The 22,327-nt window shown below is 25.5% G+C and overlaps 1 protein-coding gene and 1 long non-coding RNA gene across 5 annotated transcripts; both read right to left on the bottom strand.

The window, feature by feature from the left end:
* Positions 1-1,986: 1,986 nt before the first annotated feature.
* On the bottom strand, positions 1,987-3,512 carry LOC118072793 (uncharacterized). The gene is made up of 3 exons (XR_004691040.1): positions 3,375-3,512; positions 2,873-3,208; positions 1,987-2,194 (listed from the first exon to the last, which is right to left on the bottom strand). It is a non-coding gene; the product is annotated as an uncharacterized lncRNA (long non-coding RNA).
* A 2,736-nt stretch (positions 3,513-6,248) lies between these two features.
* On the bottom strand, positions 6,249-21,235 carry LOC118072808 (uncharacterized). 4 transcript variants are annotated; one of them, XM_035092929.1, is made up of 4 exons: positions 20,942-21,235; positions 13,203-13,453; positions 8,089-8,342; positions 6,249-7,393 (listed from the first exon to the last, which is right to left on the bottom strand). In XM_035092929.1, the coding sequence occupies exons 2-4, from the start codon at positions 13,449-13,451 to the stop codon at positions 7,390-7,392; spliced, it is 507 nt and encodes a 168-aa protein (XP_034948820.1). In that variant the 5' UTR covers positions 13,452-13,453; positions 20,942-21,235; the 3' UTR covers positions 6,249-7,389. The 4 variants fall into 4 exon arrangements, with proteins under 4 accessions (XP_034948820.1, XP_034948821.1, XP_034948818.1 ...); XM_035092930.1 differs by lacking the exon at positions 20,942-21,235 and adding an exon at positions 16,697-16,865; XM_035092927.1 differs by lacking the exon at positions 20,942-21,235 and adding an exon at positions 13,580-13,708.
* Positions 21,236-22,327: the final 1,092 nt, after the last annotated feature.

Genomic DNA, 22,327 nt, shown 5'->3' with positions numbered 1-22,327 from the left:
ATATTTTATCCCTGTTTTTCATCGATCTTGTATTTAATATTTATTATACATGTTATGATAAAAATATCACTTGCATTAAAGTTCAAAGAATTTATTTAATTTATTAACATTATTATCTTTACGTGAATAAAAAAAAATAGAAAAAAATTTAATTTCCATAATTACCTCAATATTCATTATTATTATTATTATTATTATTATTATTATTATTATTATTATTATTATTATTATTATTATTATTATTATTATTATTATTATAGATCCATATTATTATATGTATGTAAAAAAATTTTACTCATTATCCTTTATTTATGTAATAAAATAAATGAAATGACATTAACATTGAAATAATTAGTGGGAATAAATGATTATTGAAATATCCTTAGAAAAATATTGTTTTTCTTGGCATAATTCCTTATCATAAATATTTTTCATTCTGTACACTGTAAATATTGGTTTAAAAAAAAAAAAACTGTATTTATACAGAACTTGGCTTCTATAATCGTGCAGTTAAATGTATTGAATATAGCCAAAGAAGAATTGTTCTCACTCTTTCAAATATTGCATGAACCGCACATCTCCAACATGAATCGTAATAAATATGTCTTACATGTTCCTGCAGGGACAGTTAGTATTGGAAATTATTGGTGGAAAGAATCAAAGTATGATTTAAAAAATATAAAATTTAATTTATTTAAAACTAAAAATAAAATCTAAAATGTTGTATAAAAGCTATGTAATATTTTTCAAGTCTGAATCAGTTTTAAACATTGAATAAATAATATAAAAATATTTTAAAAAGTCATATCAACTTAGCCTGAAACATAGTTCTATCATAAACCAGACTTTATACAAATCATCTATACATGAACGATCCTTTGGGGCCAAATCTACATCAGACATTCGTAAGTCTGTCGTTAGAAACCTAACGCAAGACAACATACAACAGTTTGATGTAAGCATGCTGCGTAAGATTCATACAGTAGACTTGAGAAATGAGTCATATGATGTCATAAATAAAGTAATAAATAAATGTTGCTCATACTCCAACAGTTGGTACTTCTTTGATTAATTCGGTTATGTCTTTTGTGCTTCAGTTGAGACGATATTAAAACGAAGCAACTTTTTTCTGTTTGATCAAGGAATAATAAAGCCTCACTCACCTCTACATCGATATCATATCAGTGCACTGAAAACAATGATCTACAAAAAACGATACTCAAACTGAACAAGGTAATAATACTTTCACTGAAAATTATTGTTTATTGAAATCATTTTATTTAATTTTTATAAAAGATATTTGATCAGAAGTCATATTTACGGTTGAAACTTCAGAAAATATGGAGACTAACTAAAAAATTCTGAAATAAATATTAAAACATTGACTTAGAAAAGAATTGAGTGTTCTGTGATTTTTTTCTGAGGTCACTATTCAATTATTACAATCATAAATTGGAAATAACAGTGTAAAACGTTTGACTAGAAGATAATTGTCAACGATTTCAATATTGATATCCATTTTACACGTTCATGTTCACTCATAGTAAAATTATATATAATTCCAATTTTCTCGGTAAAAATCAATTGTGATTGAATCAATTAATAATAATTTAAACGAATAAATATAATTTATCTTGAAACATTTTTGAAATTACTAAAAATCATAATTTTATAAAACAAATTTAAACATTCATCAGAAGATTCATCTTATTAAGAGTAAGATATTCAATTTGGATTGCCTCTTTATATTCCTTCTATCCCCACTCAAGCACATCTGCACGCGCTGTTAGATAGAGCGAAATATGACAATAATCACTAATTAATCTAATTCGATTAGAATTTTTCTTGATTTTTTAGCGAAGTTTTTTTTATTTGTTCTCTTTATTTTAAAACTTAATAAAGCAATTACGATTTTTTTTCGAAAAATTTTATTACAAAAAATAAATCATTTATTTACAAATTAAGCTCACTTAATCGGTGATCGTGACGGTAAGACTTGATGATTGGACAAACTATTGCTTCTTATGTTGTAATTACATGGATTTGATGTAGGTACATGCAAGAATTGTTCAGAGGAGTGAAGACTATTTTTAATTACTTCCTCATAACTCGGTGGTGGTTCTTCATGACTATATCTATGCCTTACTTCAACCACAGGTTCTTGGACAGCAATCACATGGATTGAAGGTTCAATCTATGAAAAATTTAAATTTTGTCTTATTTAATGACCAAGTAAACACATTCTATTTCAAATTTAATTATATTCAATAAAATTTAGAAGACATATTTTATTTTGTTTTAAAATAACTATTCATGAGCACTAAACATTTGCCAAAAAACTTTGTTTCATCTGATAATTTTCAATACCAAATCCGTTGATGGTAAAATTAGCAATAGATATAGAAAAAACACTTGAAATAAATATATACAGGATATAACTGAAGGAATAATTAATTATACACATATTTTACAATTTATACAATATTATAAAATAGGAATCCATAGTAAAAAAAATGATCCAACACCCTTAGTTTTGCTCTTTATAAAACACTAGAAACATTATTGAAGCTGATTTCAATGCCTACTTCATTTTATAAAAAATTGAATACTTTTATTGATTTGTTTTTGCAATGTTTTCTCTGTAAATTTCCATCATGTCCATGCATTTCATTTAATAATAGAAAAAAAAGATGTTTCGAACAACATAGTCATTATTCTATTGATACAAGCAGATAGAATAAAAACAACATGCACCAGTATGGAAAAAAATGTTTATTTTTCCAATGTCATTCTATTATTTCACTGTAATATACTGCTATTAGAATATTTAATCAAATTTGATAAAAGAAGGAATAAGAATATAATTAGTCACCTGTGATGTGTTGATAGGATTTAAATGCCTCGGTTGATTATCAGAGTACGAATGTACAACATAACAGATTAGTCCCAAAAAAATATTAAAAGATCCAATACCTATCAATATATATGCAGCTCGTCTCGTAGATTGTGCTTTGGTTTCATTCTTGGAATTAATTGTGGAAGAGTATAATATCATTCCTACGACCAAAAGTATTATTCCCACTATAAAATTTCTTTTTGGCCATTGTTTTTTTCTAACAACCATTTCTAATGCAGTGCCAGAAACATGTTGCAGTCAGAGCTTAATAAATTAAGGCTTTAGTTGAAGTAAATTTGAATAATTGTAAAGCTAGAAATAAATTAAAAAAATATTTAGTAATTTTATCACCAATAAACGAAAATGGTTTTTAAAAAAACATTTAAAATTTGTAATATATTTCATTGATCATTGTTTTATTGTGATAATTATTAAAAAAGTGAATTATTCCAAACACTAAACGTTTACGAAAACTTACCTAATAATTCAATTACCAGTGATTTTAAATTTTATTGATGCATCATAACATGCAGAAAAATTAACAAAAAGCTTGATGCTTGTTTCATCGTCACACTTAAACCGAAGTTCTGGCGTCACTGAAGAGGTGTGAATATTGTTTTTCTTGTCCTCTGTATTGAATTCATGAGGTAAAAATGTGCAGTTTATATTCGTGTTAGAATTATGGTTCGATAGAATAATGTTGACGTAGATGGACTCATTATATGTATAGAGTGTGTGTGTGCATGCTAGAAAGTATCAACATTGAATAATTGATTGTTATGCCATTCGAATTATTTTAATTGACTCACTTTATTTAATTAAAAGGTCATGAATGATGAAAGTATTTCACTAAGCTGTTTATTAATAATTAATCATTCGGAAATATTTTGAATCCACTTTTTTTAAATATTTAATAAGCTCATCTCTAACTTTTTTTATTATCAATATGTGTGGATCTGATAAATATCGTAAGAACTCATTGGATAAATTATTATAAATTGTAAGAAAAATATTGTGTTTTTTATTATATTTTGTTGCAGTGTATTTTTCAGTTATGATCGATATAATTATACTTCCGGTCATTTCTAAAAGATTTAAATCTATTTATTCTTTAAACGCGATATTTTTTTATTTTACACCTTAATTATATATTCTGAATTTTCATGAAGTAAATTACGTTGAAATCGATTTAATACGTCTATGTAGAAAAGGGGAAAAATATAAATGCATAGAAAAGCATATTTTTATATATTTGATAACGAAAATTTTCTAAAAAAATTTACACTTCAGTCACCTTTTTATTGTCCTCTAATTAAGAGAAAAGTTTTTAGGATTTAAGGTTTTTAATTTTTTTTTGTTACTTTTCAAAATATTTAACAACTTTACTTCCTAAATAATGAGTAATTATTGAACACGTTCAATCTTTATATAGTATTGTAATAAACCTTATATTTCTAGTATTTGTACCTTACAAATAAGATAAACTATCCTTCATAGGTAATATTCCGAAGCAATTTTCAAAACCCTTTTAACATCCTAACATTCTGCAATAAACCCTATCCTCTACAAATACTTCGTAGATTTCTAAATTCCTAAGATACCAAATTTGTTACAGTTTCACCAAAGATAAAAAATTCTCGACGTTACAGGACGCCTACCCCTTCCTGTAATAATTTCCCAGATCCTGAGCTCTTTAAATAGCGCCTTCCCTTAAACTTAAGTTAGTCTTAAACAGATCTGAACATTGTGGACATGATAAAATTGTAACTTGTTCAATTTTCAATAAACATTCATTTTACAGTATTTAACTAACTTGTGAAAATTGATTTCATTACAGTATTTAAATAATAGACAGGGCTTAACTGAGTCAAGTATTTTTAAATATGGTTGAACTAGTTCCAAATATTGTAATTCTGTAACGTAGGAGCAGATTTTATGAATGATTTAAAAGGACTTCGCGAAATTAGTAAGAAAAACGACTATAATTTTGATAAGTTCAAAATAAAGTATTTTTTTAATAAAAAATACTGTTTTTTTGAGTGAAATTTTAATTCAAGATTGTTTCAAAAAGTAAATATTTCGTTTTTTTTTAATTACAAATTATTTTTAGAAAAATATACGTATATATTTAACTAAAGAATAAGACAGAATTTTTAATTTAATTTCTTCATTATAATAATCTATGGTTCAGTTTTTTTTAAATAAAAAAGCAGACATTGTGAGATGTTTTTTATTGACAACAAATAAATTCATTTATTGATTTCCAATTTTCATGTATTCTCATAGCACAATAAGAACCACTGATTGAATAAATGACGTCTTTTATATTTCTGCTGAAAATCAGTTCTCTTTTTTATGCCAGTTTCTTCATTGAATCTGTTGTAAGATTTGGAGATAAATCCTGTCATAATATTCTGTTGCAAAATCCATACGTAAATGCGGAAGCAGACACCTATGGTGCTATTGATAAAGTCTGCAGGTATTTCACAACATAATTACAAGATTTTGTAATACCTTCATAGAATGTTATCTCGCCAATAGGCCGTGCGACCAAAGTAAATGATTGCAATTTAGAACTTGGTAAAAAAAAGAAGTAATGATATTGGAGTACATTAATATCTTAAACTAGAATTCTAGTTTACCATTCCTGCGAGTTAATATTTATTTACCATAAAATTACAACAATTATGATAACAATTGAAAAATTATTTTTTTCTGATGGTAAAATCCAGTCGAATTTGAGTGATTAATTTTCACCAAAGACTCCTTTCTTTTATCATTTTCTTGATCATTCATGAAAAAAAATATTTCAAATTTATTTGTTAAGTAATTAATTATTACTTAATTATTTATTTACAAAGTAATTGCTTTAAATAAAATTGTAATTATCGTTTAAGATGAAGAATTCAAAAGAAATGTGAAAATTTATCTTTAAAAATAAAAAAAAAATTACTTTCTACATTAAAAAAGAAAACTCACTATATATTACGCTACACAATAATCTCTCTGTTTAAAAACGAATTTCATAAACATTAATCTAAACATGAATGATTTTTGAGAGCATAGTACTGATTACTATGCGGGACGTTTACGGTTGTTGTTTTGGATCGTAATCAATAGAGTGCTTATAAGAATCATTCATATTCAGATTCATGTTCATGAATTTCGTTTCTAAATAGAGAGATGATTATGTAGCACACAATGAAGTCATGTTTTCTTTTTTCTGTATATGAACTTGTTTAACACACAAGCACACTGTATCAACAATAGTTAATAATAAAAGCGTAGTTGTACTTAAAAAAGAATTATCCAAGAATAATTGATAAAGGATGACGTTGAAATAATAAATCTATTTTTAGTCATTTAAGTTTATTTATCAGGTATAAAAAAAAATCTTATCTTACAAGATCTTGTGGGAACAAATAACATTTCTGGCGTTATCCCACTCTATTTATAGTACAAATCACAATAAAAATATACTCGTGCATAACATTTTCTCTATATGAAAACATCCAACTAGCATAAGGATAATTTTTACAATTGAATATCCTTTTATTTAACTAATTATTTTAAATGATTGTTTTATCAGCCATCAAAACTTTTACATAATCATACTCTTCTTTCTACTTCCTTCAATTCATCTACAGACAATTATTTCATAATTCTTTAACAGTAATTAATTTAAGATTAGTTAATAATTTAATTATAGATAGATGTAATATTGTTGATATTAATATTAACAATAATTTATAAATTATTTACACAAGCTTATGCTTCTAAAAAGTCTTTTAGGCAGCTCAAGATAAAATTATTATCACAGAAAAATTAATTTTTAAGAAGAAATCAATTATTTACTTGTCAACTATTCTTTATTACATTTTTAATATCACTTTCATCTTGATGCATGGTAATCAATCGTTAAATACAATTAAATAATTCCATTTCTAAATAAAAATTATTTTTTCTCATAGTTTCTCAACTAATCATTATGAAAACTTATTCAAAATTCTAGAAGAATAGGAATTGAGATCAGCTTTCATTCGTTCAGATTACTTTGAGTTATTAAAGACGCAGGAATGCTTTATTCAGGTACAAGGCATTTGCGTGCTTTTTTCTAGCTGTTGAGTTCTTTTTTAATATTTCTCATTTCTCACAGTTTATGTTTGATTCTAATATAAATGTTTTTTAAGTTTTTCTGCTTAGTTGGAATAACATTCAATTATGAAAATCGGCTATTGATGTTGATGGAACGGCACTTGTGTGTAGAGAACATGAACACTTTGGGCACGCAGTCTTCTAGCAGTGGTAGCATTATTTGAGATTGGTCTCACATGATATCTCCGATGATGGCGCATTCCCACAATATTCGCAACATTGGACGTATCAATGAAGTGTGTCAACTGACGCTCATTATGAATATCAGATCGAGCGCAGTGTAAAGATGATGTTGGTAGACTTTGCCGAGGTCGCAAGTGCGTACCCACTATGTAATCTCACCTGAAAAAAGTAATAAAAGTTATTGTATATTATTCAAATAATTACTTCATTATTGAGTTTCGTTATTTGCCAATATATTGTTTCAACGTTAATCAAAAAATTTTGATAAAAAAAAATATTCTGAAGCTGTGTATTAAATTTAATAGATGTATACATATAAATATATTGTGGTGATAAGAAAAAAGTTATCAGAAAAATTTTCTAGTTTGTTAATAATCAAAAGTTTCGATAAAAAACTTCGATGAATATGAATAAGTATGATGTACTCAAGTAATTCTTTCCTTTTGTGATAATAATTAATTTTACCGGAAAATCTACGTTGATGATAACTAGAGGAAAGAGTTCAATGAATACTAGGAAATCAGTAATTATCAACAAAATAAATATTTGAAAAGATTAAATTAATATAAAAATTAACACAAATGTTTTCATTTGCTTGGGTAGTTTTAATTGAACTATTTTGTTGGTTGAATAATTATTTATAGAAAAATTGAGAATATATTTTCGACTCAAAGTTTTTCTAATCATTTAGCTCTTCAAGTTTTAGTTTACTCTTATAATTGGAGAAATAGATGATAACATAATAATTAAATATTAATATTCAACTAATAAACTTCACGATATAAAAAATACCACAATTTTCTTTCATGTATAAAATAATTCATAATCAATTATGAAAAGTATGAAATATTTACCTAGCATACGGAGGTGGAGGCGTAGGCGCAGTAGGCTGATTGGGAGTAAGGCCACTACCAACACTTTCCGTAACTCCAGTTAGAATAGTTGAAGTGACTCTGCTATTTGTTGCACCCGTTAATTGTCCAGGATTTAATTTAATCGCATCATCATAGCTAGGAGGTGAGTCTGCCACTGCTTCATAATCTGGTGGCTTTTGTCTTGCAACGCTGGCTGGTTCTTCAACAGTAATTACATGAATTGGATCGTCAATCTGAAAGAAAGAAATTCTATTAGACAAGTCATAAAATAATTGGAATGTTTGAATGACTAAACTCCGTTTTATTCTTTTTATTAGCAAAACCGTTGTTGATGTAATAAATGGCAAAATAAGAATAGAAAGTAGAGTAGTTAGGTAGTTTCACATTGACTATAACTGCGTAATGACGACAAAGAAAAAGGAAGATTCAAATGAAAATAACTGAGTGTCTCTTCCGTCATGACGACAAACATTATTGAATTTTTAATATGCAATATGTACTCTTCAATGCTATATTGGCTCCTACTTGCCCTTTATGTGGTCTTTAGGAAACTATATTTATAGATAAAACTTATAAAATTATTTTATTTCATGTCAAAGATAAGAACTTGATTTTATTTTTTATTTTCTTACTCTCTATAGGTAATAATTATGGCTATGTTTACTAAAAAAAAATGTAGAGAGAATTCTATTTAATTATTCCTACAAAGAGGAAACAATCAATCTTATTAATTCCATAAATGTTATTTTAATTTAATAGATAAAAATTTCTTTGTTTCTTGACATCTCAACTTGGTAGTATAGGAAGTGATAATTTCCAGCTACTTTACGTGCTGAGTATCACCAAGTAAGGATCGTTTTACGAATATAATACTCATTCTCATGTTACATAGACTTATTCTATTGATGTAAGGTAAATGTCAGCATTGAAATAACACATAAAATTGTGAAACAAAAATAATTAAAAGTACATAATTACAGTATTAATAATATCCATAAATGTGTGTAATTTAAATAGGATCATACAATGAGGCCATGGGTGATTCATTTTTGGGTCATCATTGTACATAGCAATTAATGTTGGTCTAGTTATAATTGGATCATAACATCAATTTGGAATCTCCTACATGGAGAATACCATCAATATGGTAATTATTTTCGCACAGATTTCTCTGATGATATACAATTAATAAAATAGTCATTTTATTTTTTTCAAATGGCTTCATGAAAAGCAAGATATATTTAAGATTTTCTAGCAATAAATCTATTACCAACTTGAACAGTGATAAATTTGACACTGTTGTTCAATGTATTGGCAGATTTACTTTAAAAGAGATTCTTGAATTAATCAATATGTAGATTATCAATAATTGCTAGCTTCTATTTTATAAGATATAATGCAATAATTATCATAATTCATCTGAAGTATTTTATCTATTTTATTTTTAAACAGAATTGATTAAATTTCAGTTATTCACGATCATGTAGAAATGAAGAGGAACTAATTTTTCTTAAGAGCACCTTATGCCATGTAGACTATGACACTTGTAGAATCCTTAAAGTGGCTAAAATCAGTATACACACGTTGATAATGTATTTTTTTATCTTCCTATCATTTTAAAAAAGAGAAACAGGAAGTCATTATGATAATGTTGAAAACAAGATGATAAAAGACATTATAACTATGATAAGAAGAAGAAAAAAATATCATTACGAGGTCTAAACTACTTAGCTTCCACGATGAATTAGTTTTCACTTAACACATATTGTTGTCTTTATGAGTTAGCAATAATTATTATTAAAGCGCAAAGATAATTATAATATCATAAAACCTATACTTCAAGTCACAATAATAGGAGCAATAGTGATGATCAAATTTACAACCAACATTTCAGACAAATATGTTTCAAATATATTTGAAATCCAAAAGAAAGTACAAGTAAATTGTATTTTTATACAATTGATATCTTAAGCTTCATTTCAAACAATACAAAAAGCCAGTAAATATTCCAATGAGTTATAAAAGATAACAGGTGTTGTTCAAGGCATAATAATATTTTTTTATCTTTTTCGTGTATTTTTTAAATTTTTATAATTTTCAAGTCAGTTGTGTAAGTTGAATGATAATTGGAAATATTTTATGCAAATTCGGTTATCTAGTGTCAACTTTATTGGACTTATTATTTTAACGATTAGTACTGTTAAGTTACGTAATCCTAAGTCACAACTTTTCGACAATAGTATGAATATTTGACAGAAAAAACTCTAGTTACTGAAACTAGGACAGGTTACAATTTACGTGAAGTAAGCCTTATTGAACCTTAAAGTAAAAACTCATTTTTTATTAATAATGTATTGCAATTAAATCAATAATTTCATATATTGTGGTCTTTTTTATTTTATTTATTACCTTGATTTTAAGTAAGTAATTGAGTAATCATCTGTTCATAGTTATATAACTCATATTTTCACACTATTTTGTTAATTCCGAACTCTGTCATTTTATGCAAAAGAATAAAGTACATCTTGCCTCACCTATTTATTCAAAAATGAATGCTGAAGTTACGACATATCGGCAATAAGACCGCAAATATATGTTATTTATTCAAGTGGCTTATAGATGAAGAAAGTATAAGGAAAAATAATAACTACAATTATCTAATCGTTGAACTGTATAATTCTAGATTGATGTTTGCGTTTTTCGACAGATTAGATTATGATCAGTATAATTGGAAACATGATAAAAATTGTTGATTTGGTCCAAGTCATGATCGTTCAAATGATTTATATTTTTTGGAAGCAGACTTTTGCATGTTAAAATTATTTTTTTTTTATTAATTTCTTAACAAATATTAATCTTCTGTAAAATATTGGAAAATTTCTTCAACTTTTAGATTCTCATTTAATAATAAACTAAGTAAAAATACTTGAAAAGAAACTTAGTTGTTAACTATTGAGAGAATTCTTTATTATTGATTATAATTTATAACTTGTTCTTCTAAATTACTTTGTACAAGCTATGTACCAATATTTGTAAATAATGAATATCCTAGTATTTTATATACAGCTTTGTTTAAAAAATAAATTAATCGATTTATTAGTAGTAGTTGAATATAAACCTTTGATGTACAAATGTAATAATAATCTTGCATTTGTTATCACAAAATTTGGCTTAACTAATCAGTAAGTGGATGATTAAGTATAAAAATAATATTAATATTGATTGAAAAACAAATTATTATTAGATTTATTCAGAAAATGCAAGTATCCAATAACGATATATAGTATACATAAAATATTTTTCAAAACCATCCAAATAGTCTGTCTCCAAAACATCATAAATCAAAAAGAAAATTCTAAAGAAAAATTGAATATACCAGTGAATGGACAGTACGGTCGATGTATAATTTAACTATATATAGATATTCTAGCCATGCTGAACATTCACTAGGTGCAGCTCATTTACTGGTTAGTTGACCCTCCATAAAATCTCACTGAAATCTTTGAGTAGAGGTAACTCATTCACGTGCAGCACAAGTAGTTGTGCTACAGGTAGCTTGTCATGGACCAAAAGCATCGAATATAGGTAAGTTTGTTACGTAAGCAAACGACATTAAGTGAAATGTCATCATAGTCCATAGTATGAAACTGGTTCATATTTAGGGAATTTTTCTGCTAAAGATAAGCAGACTTAACTATGATGAAACTTTGTTAAGTCAGGAGAGTATTGGACTTGTATTGATATAACTTCAACTTCATTAAAATAAAAAATAAGACGAGTGATAATATTCTATTCCATAAACTCCATTCAGATGCATTGAATTCTCCATTTTATTTATGGAAATTTAACATTGAAAACACTTGGTGTGTTTTGTTTGAAAGCATTCAGATTCAGAGGGAAGTAATTAAAGTCTGATTGCTTACAAGATTCAAAGATAAAATCAATTAAGAAGACCTTGGTAAAATAATAAGAATTTATTAAAAGCGATCGACCTTTCAGTAGATGCTAACATAAAAAGAACATAACGTAATTTGATGAATATTCACAGCAAAGGGCATCGTCTTCCGATCGATGCATCCCACAAACCAACGACAATATGAAATAATAAAATCCCTCTTGGGACATTTGACTTCACTCTATTTCCGATTTATTCACCATACCGTATACTAGGCTATCATATAGATTCATTTACGTACATGAACGTCTATATATTTCTGTAACGTATATATTAATAGACATTCATAGTTTTATTCTCAACCGAGGGTGCAATGCTATAAGCTATAAGTAAAATTCAATTCTATGAACTCTATACAGAAGTTCAAACAACGATGTCGATGCACCGAACTGAGACGCACTCATTGTTCTGACTATTTTTAAATCAACCATTAGAATTCTACTCACGAGAGCGGAATGATAAAAGAGAGTTCAACTCTCCAATGATTTGAAAGTTAAAAAATGAAACTAACTCAAAATCATATTTTATAGACGAACTGTTATTGAAAATATATTCTATCATAAAACTTGATTGATTTTCTAATGGCAAACCAATTAGCTGAATAAAAAGATGAGTAATCAATCTTGATAGAAAAATTTGAACTAATGGGATTTTTTATCATTAGTTTGGAGACAGACAAATAATTTCAATAAATTATGAATGTCCATTTTTTTTATTTGAATGGAAGACTAAATGATGAATATGAAAAAATGATCATCAAGAAATTTGCTAATATGTTGTGTCATAACTTTGGATTTTTGTTTAAATAAAAATTAAACATATTTTTTTAACTCATGTAAAATTTAAAATACATAAACTGCATTAAGTGAAAAAACAAAATGTATCATGTTAAAAATAATCAAAATCAATTGTTATTGATTCTGTATCAAATGAGTATTTATTAAAACTCATTAAAAATTTATTTGGTTCAAAAACTCTGAATGAAAATTCGACTTATGTTATTAATTGAGGTAATTATTTGTCTATTATTAAGTAATTTTGATAGAATAAATTATGTACAAGAGACGATGTTCTCAGTACACAAATTCAGTATGTTGATGAATTTAAAACATTCAATGTTATTAATGAAGTGTCTTACCTGAATAGTACTATTTAGGTTGGCATTCTGGCACTGAATGTTGGTCCTAGTTGGTGGAGCATGAAGCCAACAGCACATAGCTGCACATATTAGAAGAGCTCCAGCAACAATGCAAGCTACTCCAACATATCTCACAGGTTCCACGTAATTTTCAGCCAATCCTAACCAATTAATAAGAGCTCCTACACAAAGGAGTACCATTCCGTACCTATAAGGTCTTTGAGAACGTCGAGATTCCTCTAAAGACATTTCTGTAATACAAAAAGTATTTAAATTAGTTCACCAAAGTTGTGATTGATACTCAATATTCTCTTCAATAAACTCATGAATTCTATTTATTGAATAATGATCAATGATTGGATGATAATATTTTATACCTCTACGCCAGGTCGACATTGAATAACTCGAGTTATTATTTAAACTATTTGCACTAACTAATCAGTTCAATGAGAATGTTCTGCTTACAATTTGACAACGCGTCTTTTTCGATAAACTGGTAAAACTGAACTGAGGAGTATTTGCCTTTGAATAAAGGGTCTCATGGAAAAAGAGTGGGGATACAGAAGATCCCAGTGGGCCCGAGTGACCAGAGACGGCACATTGTCTTGGGGAATTCCAAGGTTTATTAGAATTGGTGCAGACCAGGTAGAAATGAAATTTAAATCTGAAAATTCCGGTCTAGACATGAAGGAAAAATTATGGATTGTTCAACGTGGTTACCATCTTTTTTCTAAAATGCATTCGAAGGTACTATGGGAAATACCAAGATAAGATAAAAAAAAATCTTTCATTTATGAATAAAAAATAGTGTTTTTTTATTAGTGTTCATTAATAAAACCTAAATATACTTATATGATCATTTATTTACTAATTATTTTTGTGATTATTATTTCAGTTCTAAGTTATTGTGGTATATTGTGGTATAGCATTTTGTATTATATTTTATAATCAAATAATAAGAATTAAAATAAATTTTAATATTTAATTTTAAACCTTTGACAACATTTAAGCACTTGTGACTCATGCACTAAAATATTTTTATAATTTATTGTTCTTAAGAATGTGTATCCTTTTTAAAATAAAAAAGATTAATTTGTATCATTTAGAAATTAAAAAAAAATATTTTCATTATATTTAAATGTTTTTAATTTGATTAAATAAATAAATGCTTTCAACTATATTGTTCTATTGGTCTGATAAAAATTTTATATACATAAAAATTAGGTTTATCAATATCGTGACTAATTTCCGATGATCGCTAAAGGGTTAGAAACAAATGTTAAAAATAAAATGGAATTCCCTATTCTGCTCGTACATCTGATCCCCTATGTTAGTATACTAAATATATATTTAAAACTCTTTGGAGCAGTGAGGGATGCCCCAACTCCAATTCATACTTGAGATCTTACAGAATATAATGAAATAATAGTATTCATAATATGAATGATATTTATAAAAATTAATTAAATGCAAATAATATTCAGATAGTTGTTCGACTAACCCTTGAACTACTGCTTTATATAATACTTTGTAGTGTGAGATTGACATTACTCCAAGAAGATAAATTAACTTACACGTTTAAGTTAATTATTTAAATTCTTTTGCTATTTATAAAATTATCAAGTAAATCACAAGAGTTCACTGAAAATGTAAATTCTTCGCATAGTTGTTTAAAAACATATGCAGCGAAACGAATTAAGTAGAAGTAGCGTAAATCGATAAGAAAAAGTTGAAGTATTTAGATGTCACATAATTTCAGGTAAGAGGAGGTCAATGAGAAATTTTATTCAGGACGAAAAAAAATTTGAATAGAGAAATGAATTGAACAACTAAGGAAGGTAAGATATTGCGCCCTAGATGGACGCACCTTTTGGTTCGATAATACTTGCTACCCTTAATACTAGTCTATATCTATTTTTATATTTGAGCCATTCACAGTGGCTATTATCGTACATTTACGTCTACAAAGCTGGACGTTCTACTTTCCCTCCACGTTTTACGTTGACCATCGTGATATTTGTAATAACGAGACAATGGGAATGACGTGAGAATTCATGATGACGTTTATTCTTAAGGAAAATACTAATATGTCACTGTATTGTTATTTTTATTATTGATAAAATATCAATGGTTTCACAATATTAGTAATATCAAAACAGAAATGAGTATATTTTTATTTTATTGCTTTTTAAAACAACTGACATAAGTTTTACTTTCTTAACGTTAATTATATTAAATTAGATATTTAATTTAAAAAAATAATATTCATTTTTATTATTAATTAACAAAAAATATTCGAATAAATAAATAACTTTAATTATAAAAAATCTTTCTCAAAATTTTAATAAGTTAATTATCATTTTTTTTTTACCTCGAAAAGATATATTTTTTTATAATTAAAATTAAAAGAATGATTGAATATGTATTTGATAAAACTAATGCGTTCGTAGAATTCTTTTGTTTTTCTCGCTAATTTTTACTGCATTTTAAAATGGTAAAAATTATCATGATCGGAAAATCGGGTCAATTGTAATTCTTCGTACACAATTTATTGAATATATAACAAAAAAAAATGATTATCGCATATACTTATCATTATTTTTATCATTTGACTTTCCACTCATGTAAAATTTTCTATTTTTATATTTCTCATGCATTTTCATCCGAGCCTAACTCTACAACTAACATGTGGCATTAAAATCCCCTTGCGTGTTACACCTTTACATGCCAGTTTTATGCACGAATGTATAAAAAATTATTTTTTAATAACAGAGAAAAAATGTAACAATGTTGACCATGCACAAAAGATCTTAAATTGATATTTCGTTGCAACGAATAATCATTATATCGAATGACCTAATTATCAACAAGTTTTTAGAAAAGCATTAACAATGAAAAATTAATAGTATTTTAATAACATTATTGTTTATAAGAAATATTCAAAACATTAAGCACAATAATTATATTTTTAAATACATGAATATTTCTAAGTATTTCACTCATAGGAGACCATAATGATACTTTTTTCAAGAAAATATTAATCATTTATCTACTTATAAGGGATCATAAAAGTTTTAATTTTTTAATTATTAGTTTAAATGAAACAGTCATCCCAATCAATTATCCATTGATACTATATTTATTATACATAAGGTAAGATGAAAACATGTATTAGTCAATTGAGCATTGAAAAAGATAGCCATTGACTAATGCATATTTTGATCTTACCTTGATTCAATGTTCCGTTCAAATTAATTAGGGAAAAATTGAAATCAATCATTATAATTTCTATTTATTTACTAATATAACAAGTATAGTCAAACGTTATATAAAAAAAAGCTTTTATTATTTTATAAAATTCATTCGCCTACTGATTACAGTATTTCCAGTTCTTTCATTTAAAAGTAAAGAATAAATGAAGCATGCTGACCACCACATTTAATGTGTGACCATGAAATTATCAACTATGAAATGTTCAAAGTAAATCTACTTACGTAAATGGTTATAATTTCAGAGTATTTTAACGAGAATTATATTAACTTATAATTTCACAGATAAATAAATGTTAATTAACTATTAATTGCAAATTTGTTGTCAATTGAAAACTTCAAATAATAAAAGAAAAAAAATATCTTCTCTCATTAACAGCTGACAAGCGACTAAATTGTTAATGATACATATTTTGTCGAAACTTCGTACCTCTTATTGTCTTCTTATCATCATTAGTTAATAGAGTGATCGAGAAATTGATAAGAGTCATACTGATAATGCTGGTGATGATAACAATAATAACAATCTATCAAAAGCGTAGCATGTGGTCTTCCGTATTTAATTAATAAAAATGTAGCAATAAACTCGTTTTTATTATTCTTCAGTTATCATCCATTATTTATAACAAATTCTTGAAAATGATTCACAATAGTATTCGACGCAAAACATCTTTATTAACTTTTTTTTAGATTAGTATAAATAAGATGTCTTCCTACTTTTTTTAAACAATTACAAAGAAATTAATTGATCTATTTAATAGAGTAAACTCACTAATAGATGGACTATTAAATCTAAAAGAGCAAAAATAAATAATCAATAGAATGATAAACTTCGATGTTTTATTGCTTTTAAATTTTTTATTATAAATTAAAACTTAATTTGTTAAACAAATTTATTTTGTTAGGATGAAATATTATTTCTACTTTATATTGAAACAATTATTTTTATTCCAATGTCTTTAAAAAACACTTTACTATTGAAATATAAATTCATAAAATTATTGTAAAATAATAGATATTCATTAATTCACCATTTACTATCTTGATGAATAATTAAACATATTTTTAGTTTATTAATTTAATTATAAAGTTAAATTATTTCTAAATGATTCTTTAATAGAGTAGTAACTATTGAATAGATTAAACAGATTCAATAGATTGTAAATCCATGAAATCAAGAGAAAAATGTTCTTTTTATTTAGCAAAACATGAAAAAAAGTAACGATTATCATAAATTTGTTTTATAGAATAAACAAAGTTAGTGAAGCATCATTGAAATTAATGAACTTATCAGAGAGTTTGATATGATAAAACTCTTCAATAATTTAGTGAATTAACTAGAATATTCGATACGTTGTATGTCATTCCCAGAAATACAAATAATGATGAGTCAAAGAATATAGGTAAAGTCATCATACGTGTGAATAATTTTTATACTCTCTCATCATGAAGTATGATATGGATGAAAAATGAGTAATAAAAAGGTAAAATAAAGACAAGATTATCTTAACAAATTATTGATTGAAAAAATATTGCTCAATAAGTAGACATAAAAAATTCTAGAATTTGAGCTAAATGGTTGAAATTAAAACATTTGAATCAATAAATACGGAATATTAACTGTTATATTATGCGCAATATCTGCTCTGTTTTTGCCATATTTTACCTTTATTGATAATAAGTGATACAGATGGCAATTGTGCTTTGAACACTTGAATTTATGTAGTTAAATTAATAACATAAAAATTAATCAGACACTTGTTACAGAAGATTAGAAAATGATTTAAGAGAATTAAAGAGATTTTGCAAAGATTGTTTTTCATCTGACGTAAAAAACAAATAAATAATTGAATAAATGAATGACGTATTAATTCATAATATTTTTCTTTAAATTTTATCAATAAACTTATTTTTGATTTTTTAATAATAAAAATATAATCAATTGTAATGGAAATCTTATTATTGAAAAATAAAAATCAATCATTTTTAAACTCAATGTTTCATTCGAATTAATTATTAATTGTAATTATAATTTTAATTTGAAACAAAAATTAAATTGAATCCTTCGTTTGATTTACAGTTTTATTTATGATGATCGCTTTTTCTTTCAGCGGTTTCTATTTTTGATTCTTAAATCTTTAAAACTTTTTTTAAAAGAAGTAAATTCTATCTATTTCAATTTCCGTTTTGAAAAATCATCAAAAGTTAAAATTAGTAAAGTCTTATTTTAACCAGTTATACAGATTGTTAGCAATAATTCCAACTCCAAGACATTCTCAAGACGTTCTTTACTTCGTGTAACCTTCACCTGGTTACGCAGTACATATACATGAGTGTAGAAAAAAAGTGACTTCTACGCACTATGAGTACAACCTTACAAGATTTTATTTTTATTTACTGTTAGCTGATCTTTAAACAATAAGGCCCAAGTTGTGTCCTTATTTTTATTATTATTATTACTTTCATTGTTGTCTATACTAATTTTTATAAAGAATACATATTGACAAATTAAGATGTTATTCAGTGTAATTAGTTGTTGATAAAAATATTCTCTGAACAATTATACGTCAACTAATTACTCAGAATAACTTTTAAGGCTGTTACTGTGTCCAGTTGATTGTAATATTTGTAATAACATCATCAAGGCTCAGAGGAATTATATTTTTTCTGATAATTATTCTATTTTTAACTTAAGATTAAAATATTAAATAATTATTTGCTTTTTATAAATCCAAAAAAAATACAAGTTTTATGATAATAAATCGGCTTTTCACTACAGCAATATTTGATAGTTAAGTGACATAATTGTTATCGAAGAAGATTATCATCAATAATGGAAATTTTGTAAGATTAATTTAATGTGAGATTTATAAAATTTAATTGAAAACAAATTATCGTTTTAAAAATATTACATTATTTTAGGGGAATAGAAGCACGAGAATAATATGTTTTTGAAATAAAGTATTATTATAAACATAATTATTAAATTAATATAGTCATGCTTAATGATATTGATCATTTATTAAAAAATTATATATAATTAAAAAACAGCTCAAAACATTTTCAAGAAAAACATTTTGTTGTCAACAATATGCTAATAATTTTTTATTGTTAAATAATTCCCTTTACTAGGATGTTTTTAAATAGGTTATTTAATTTATAAAAATACTGAAAAATGTAAAAATTGATACATATTGTATCCTTTAACTATTATTCAAATCATTTTAAGCTGATAATTATTAATATGAATTTTAAGAAATTAATATTTATTAATGTTGAATAGAACTTATAAATATGTATTGCTTGTAATTCAAAGATAAATCTTTTGCTCTATACTTATTCAATTTTCCTCATTGTAAATTATCAGTGAACTATGCTGACTTATTCAAGAATTGTTAAATTATCAATATAATTATATTGCTAAACGGTTCGCATTTATCCCATTAAAATTTATAAATATAAAATAGATTTTTATTACTTTACTCTATATTTCTTATTTGCATCATCAATCGTTTGTTATGTAAACTTTTGTAAGCAGGATATTAATTGTGGAAATTTGATTGAAGTATGTTAATAAATATTTGAAAACATAAAAAAAGTCGATTTTAAAAGTTAATTACAACGTAGTAACACAAAGACAAATAGAGAATAAAAATCTTTATCCAGGTAACATTAATTTGATTTCTATCGTAATTGCATGATAAACGTAATTAGTTAGCCCATATACAACTGTTCGGAAATGCAAATTACCATGTTAAAGTAATATCAATACATTTATTCTGACATATTTCATTGATTATTGATGTACTAAAGGTGTTAAGCTTTTATTTGTATTCAGTTATAAACAGTGAACAAGGTCTTACTAATTAATAATCTTGAAGGAAAAGGAGTCAACAGTATTATGATTGCAATAAACACTGTTGACTTTTTTTCTTACAAATTGTTCTGATAAAAATGTTTACAATATTGATTATGAATTAAACCAAGCAAAAGAATTCTTTTCTCTGAAGATCACATTGTAAATCGTTGCCAACAAAAAAATTTTCAAGTAGAACATTTAAAATCAACCAATGAATGAATACTTTTTATGCTCATTTTACTGTTGGTTTAAGTGGAACAACAGTTAGTAAACTTATTATTAAAAATGAAGTATTAAAATTTGTATGTAAGATTACTTTTACTAATTTTTAAAAACTTTGAAAGTTAATTTTAAAATTATATTATAAAAATAAATAATAAATACTGAAGTAATATATAAATATTAAAACAAACTTGTCATCAACAAGCAGAAGAATAATTTAATCTAAGTATTCCATCTACCCTCGATGGTAGAATGAAATCAATTTAAAATAATATCAACGTATTATAAATAAATGTTAAATAAATACATTTACATATTTTCAAATTTATTTGAAATCAATAATGTTTAAAATTTCATTTCTGTATATTATTTACTGGAAATAAACTCACCAAAGTAGAGTGTCAATCAGTAGAATAAACTGATAAAATCAACAATATGATACTGAAAATCCTCTCGACTGAATAATCAATCACACAATCGAATAATATTATTCAATCGATATATTTTCCTATCAATATTACTACTTTCTTTTTAAACAACTTGATATAAACACGTCACAAAATAATTAAAATTGAGAGCAAAATAAAGAAATGGACATTAGAAATCCATCATAGTAAAAGTACACGCCATGCGAGCATATGCTCCAACGGCGGACTCCGCGCAACTGGCTGCTTATAAATTTCTTTCTTCACTTCACATCGAGCCCGCGCGGGTTATTACTACTAGAGTCGTAGTCAGACTATGGTATCTGACATGTAAAATGTTAACGTAATATGACGCGAATTCACGTACTGTTTCACTTGAATATTATTATGTGCATGTTGAAATTTATAAGCATGGCCTTCTTTATTACTAGGTGACATTAAAAAATGTCTTATCTGTAGTGAAACAAATTCATGATCCCATAAGATAAAAAAAAACTATTCATATCATTTCTAATGATAGGTATTCAAGGTAAATCAGTTATTTTTACATACTTTAATCCGATTATTTTTTTAAATTACTTTGTAGTACTCATTTGATTTATTACATGTTTAAAATTATATTTAATAATTCAATGAATATTAACGGCATCATTTTGACAGTAAAGTGAGCGTGTAAAAATTTAATTGTGATTTTTATTCTGACAGTTATGATAGTCTTTAAGAAACAATAGGACTCAATGAGAATCAGTTTATTTAATTTTTAAGAATTATTGAATAATCTGACATTATATTAAGATGATTATACAGAATATAATTTTAATTAAAAAAAAAAATAAAAAATATTTGTGATAACTATTTAGTAGTTGAATAAATTAGTGTTAAAATAAATTTAATTGGTATTAATAAACAATTAACAGATAAAAACATTTAGGTAAATAACTGTTAAAATCAGGCTATCAAATGCATTGTAACAATTAAAACGCAGGGTAATTACTCCTAAGTACAGTTTTATACCGATGTTAGAAATTTTTTTTATTAGTTTCTTTTATTTATCTTCTATAAATAAAAGATAAAAATAGCATTGTTCATAGTAATTTATAAATAATAATAGACTTTGATAATATACTTTGACAAAATAAGAAAATATGGATTATTAACAATTAATAAAAATATTTCTAATAATAGTTCATAAAAAAATATTTTATAACTGATTTTTTGTTGGGTTATATACACTAGTAGATGAACAATAGAAGTTAAGAGATAGACAAAAAAATAATTCAATTGCTTTAAATTATTACAGAAGGTAAGATTATGTTCCAGTCAGATTGGTGATGATTTAATCGATTGAAA

Source organism: Chelonus insularis, unplaced genomic scaffold, assembly GCF_013357705.1.
Source record: "Chelonus insularis isolate UGA/USDA-ARS -01 unplaced genomic scaffold, ASM1335770v1 contig_94_pilon, whole genome shotgun sequence".
Classification (NCBI taxonomy): domain Eukaryota; kingdom Metazoa; phylum Arthropoda; class Insecta; order Hymenoptera; family Braconidae; genus Chelonus; species Chelonus insularis.
The sequence above is the reverse complement of the archived record's forward strand: the minus strand, read 5'-3'. Positions and strand labels throughout refer to the sequence as shown.

What these genes read in the sequence shown, in the direction of transcription:
- LOC118072808 (XM_035092927.1), bottom strand. An exon ending in ACCTAAATAGTACTATTCAG is followed by an intron (nt 8,343 to 13,202) that starts GTAAGACACTTC and finishes TCTTTCTTTCAG; the next exon opens with ATTGACGATCCAATTCATGT.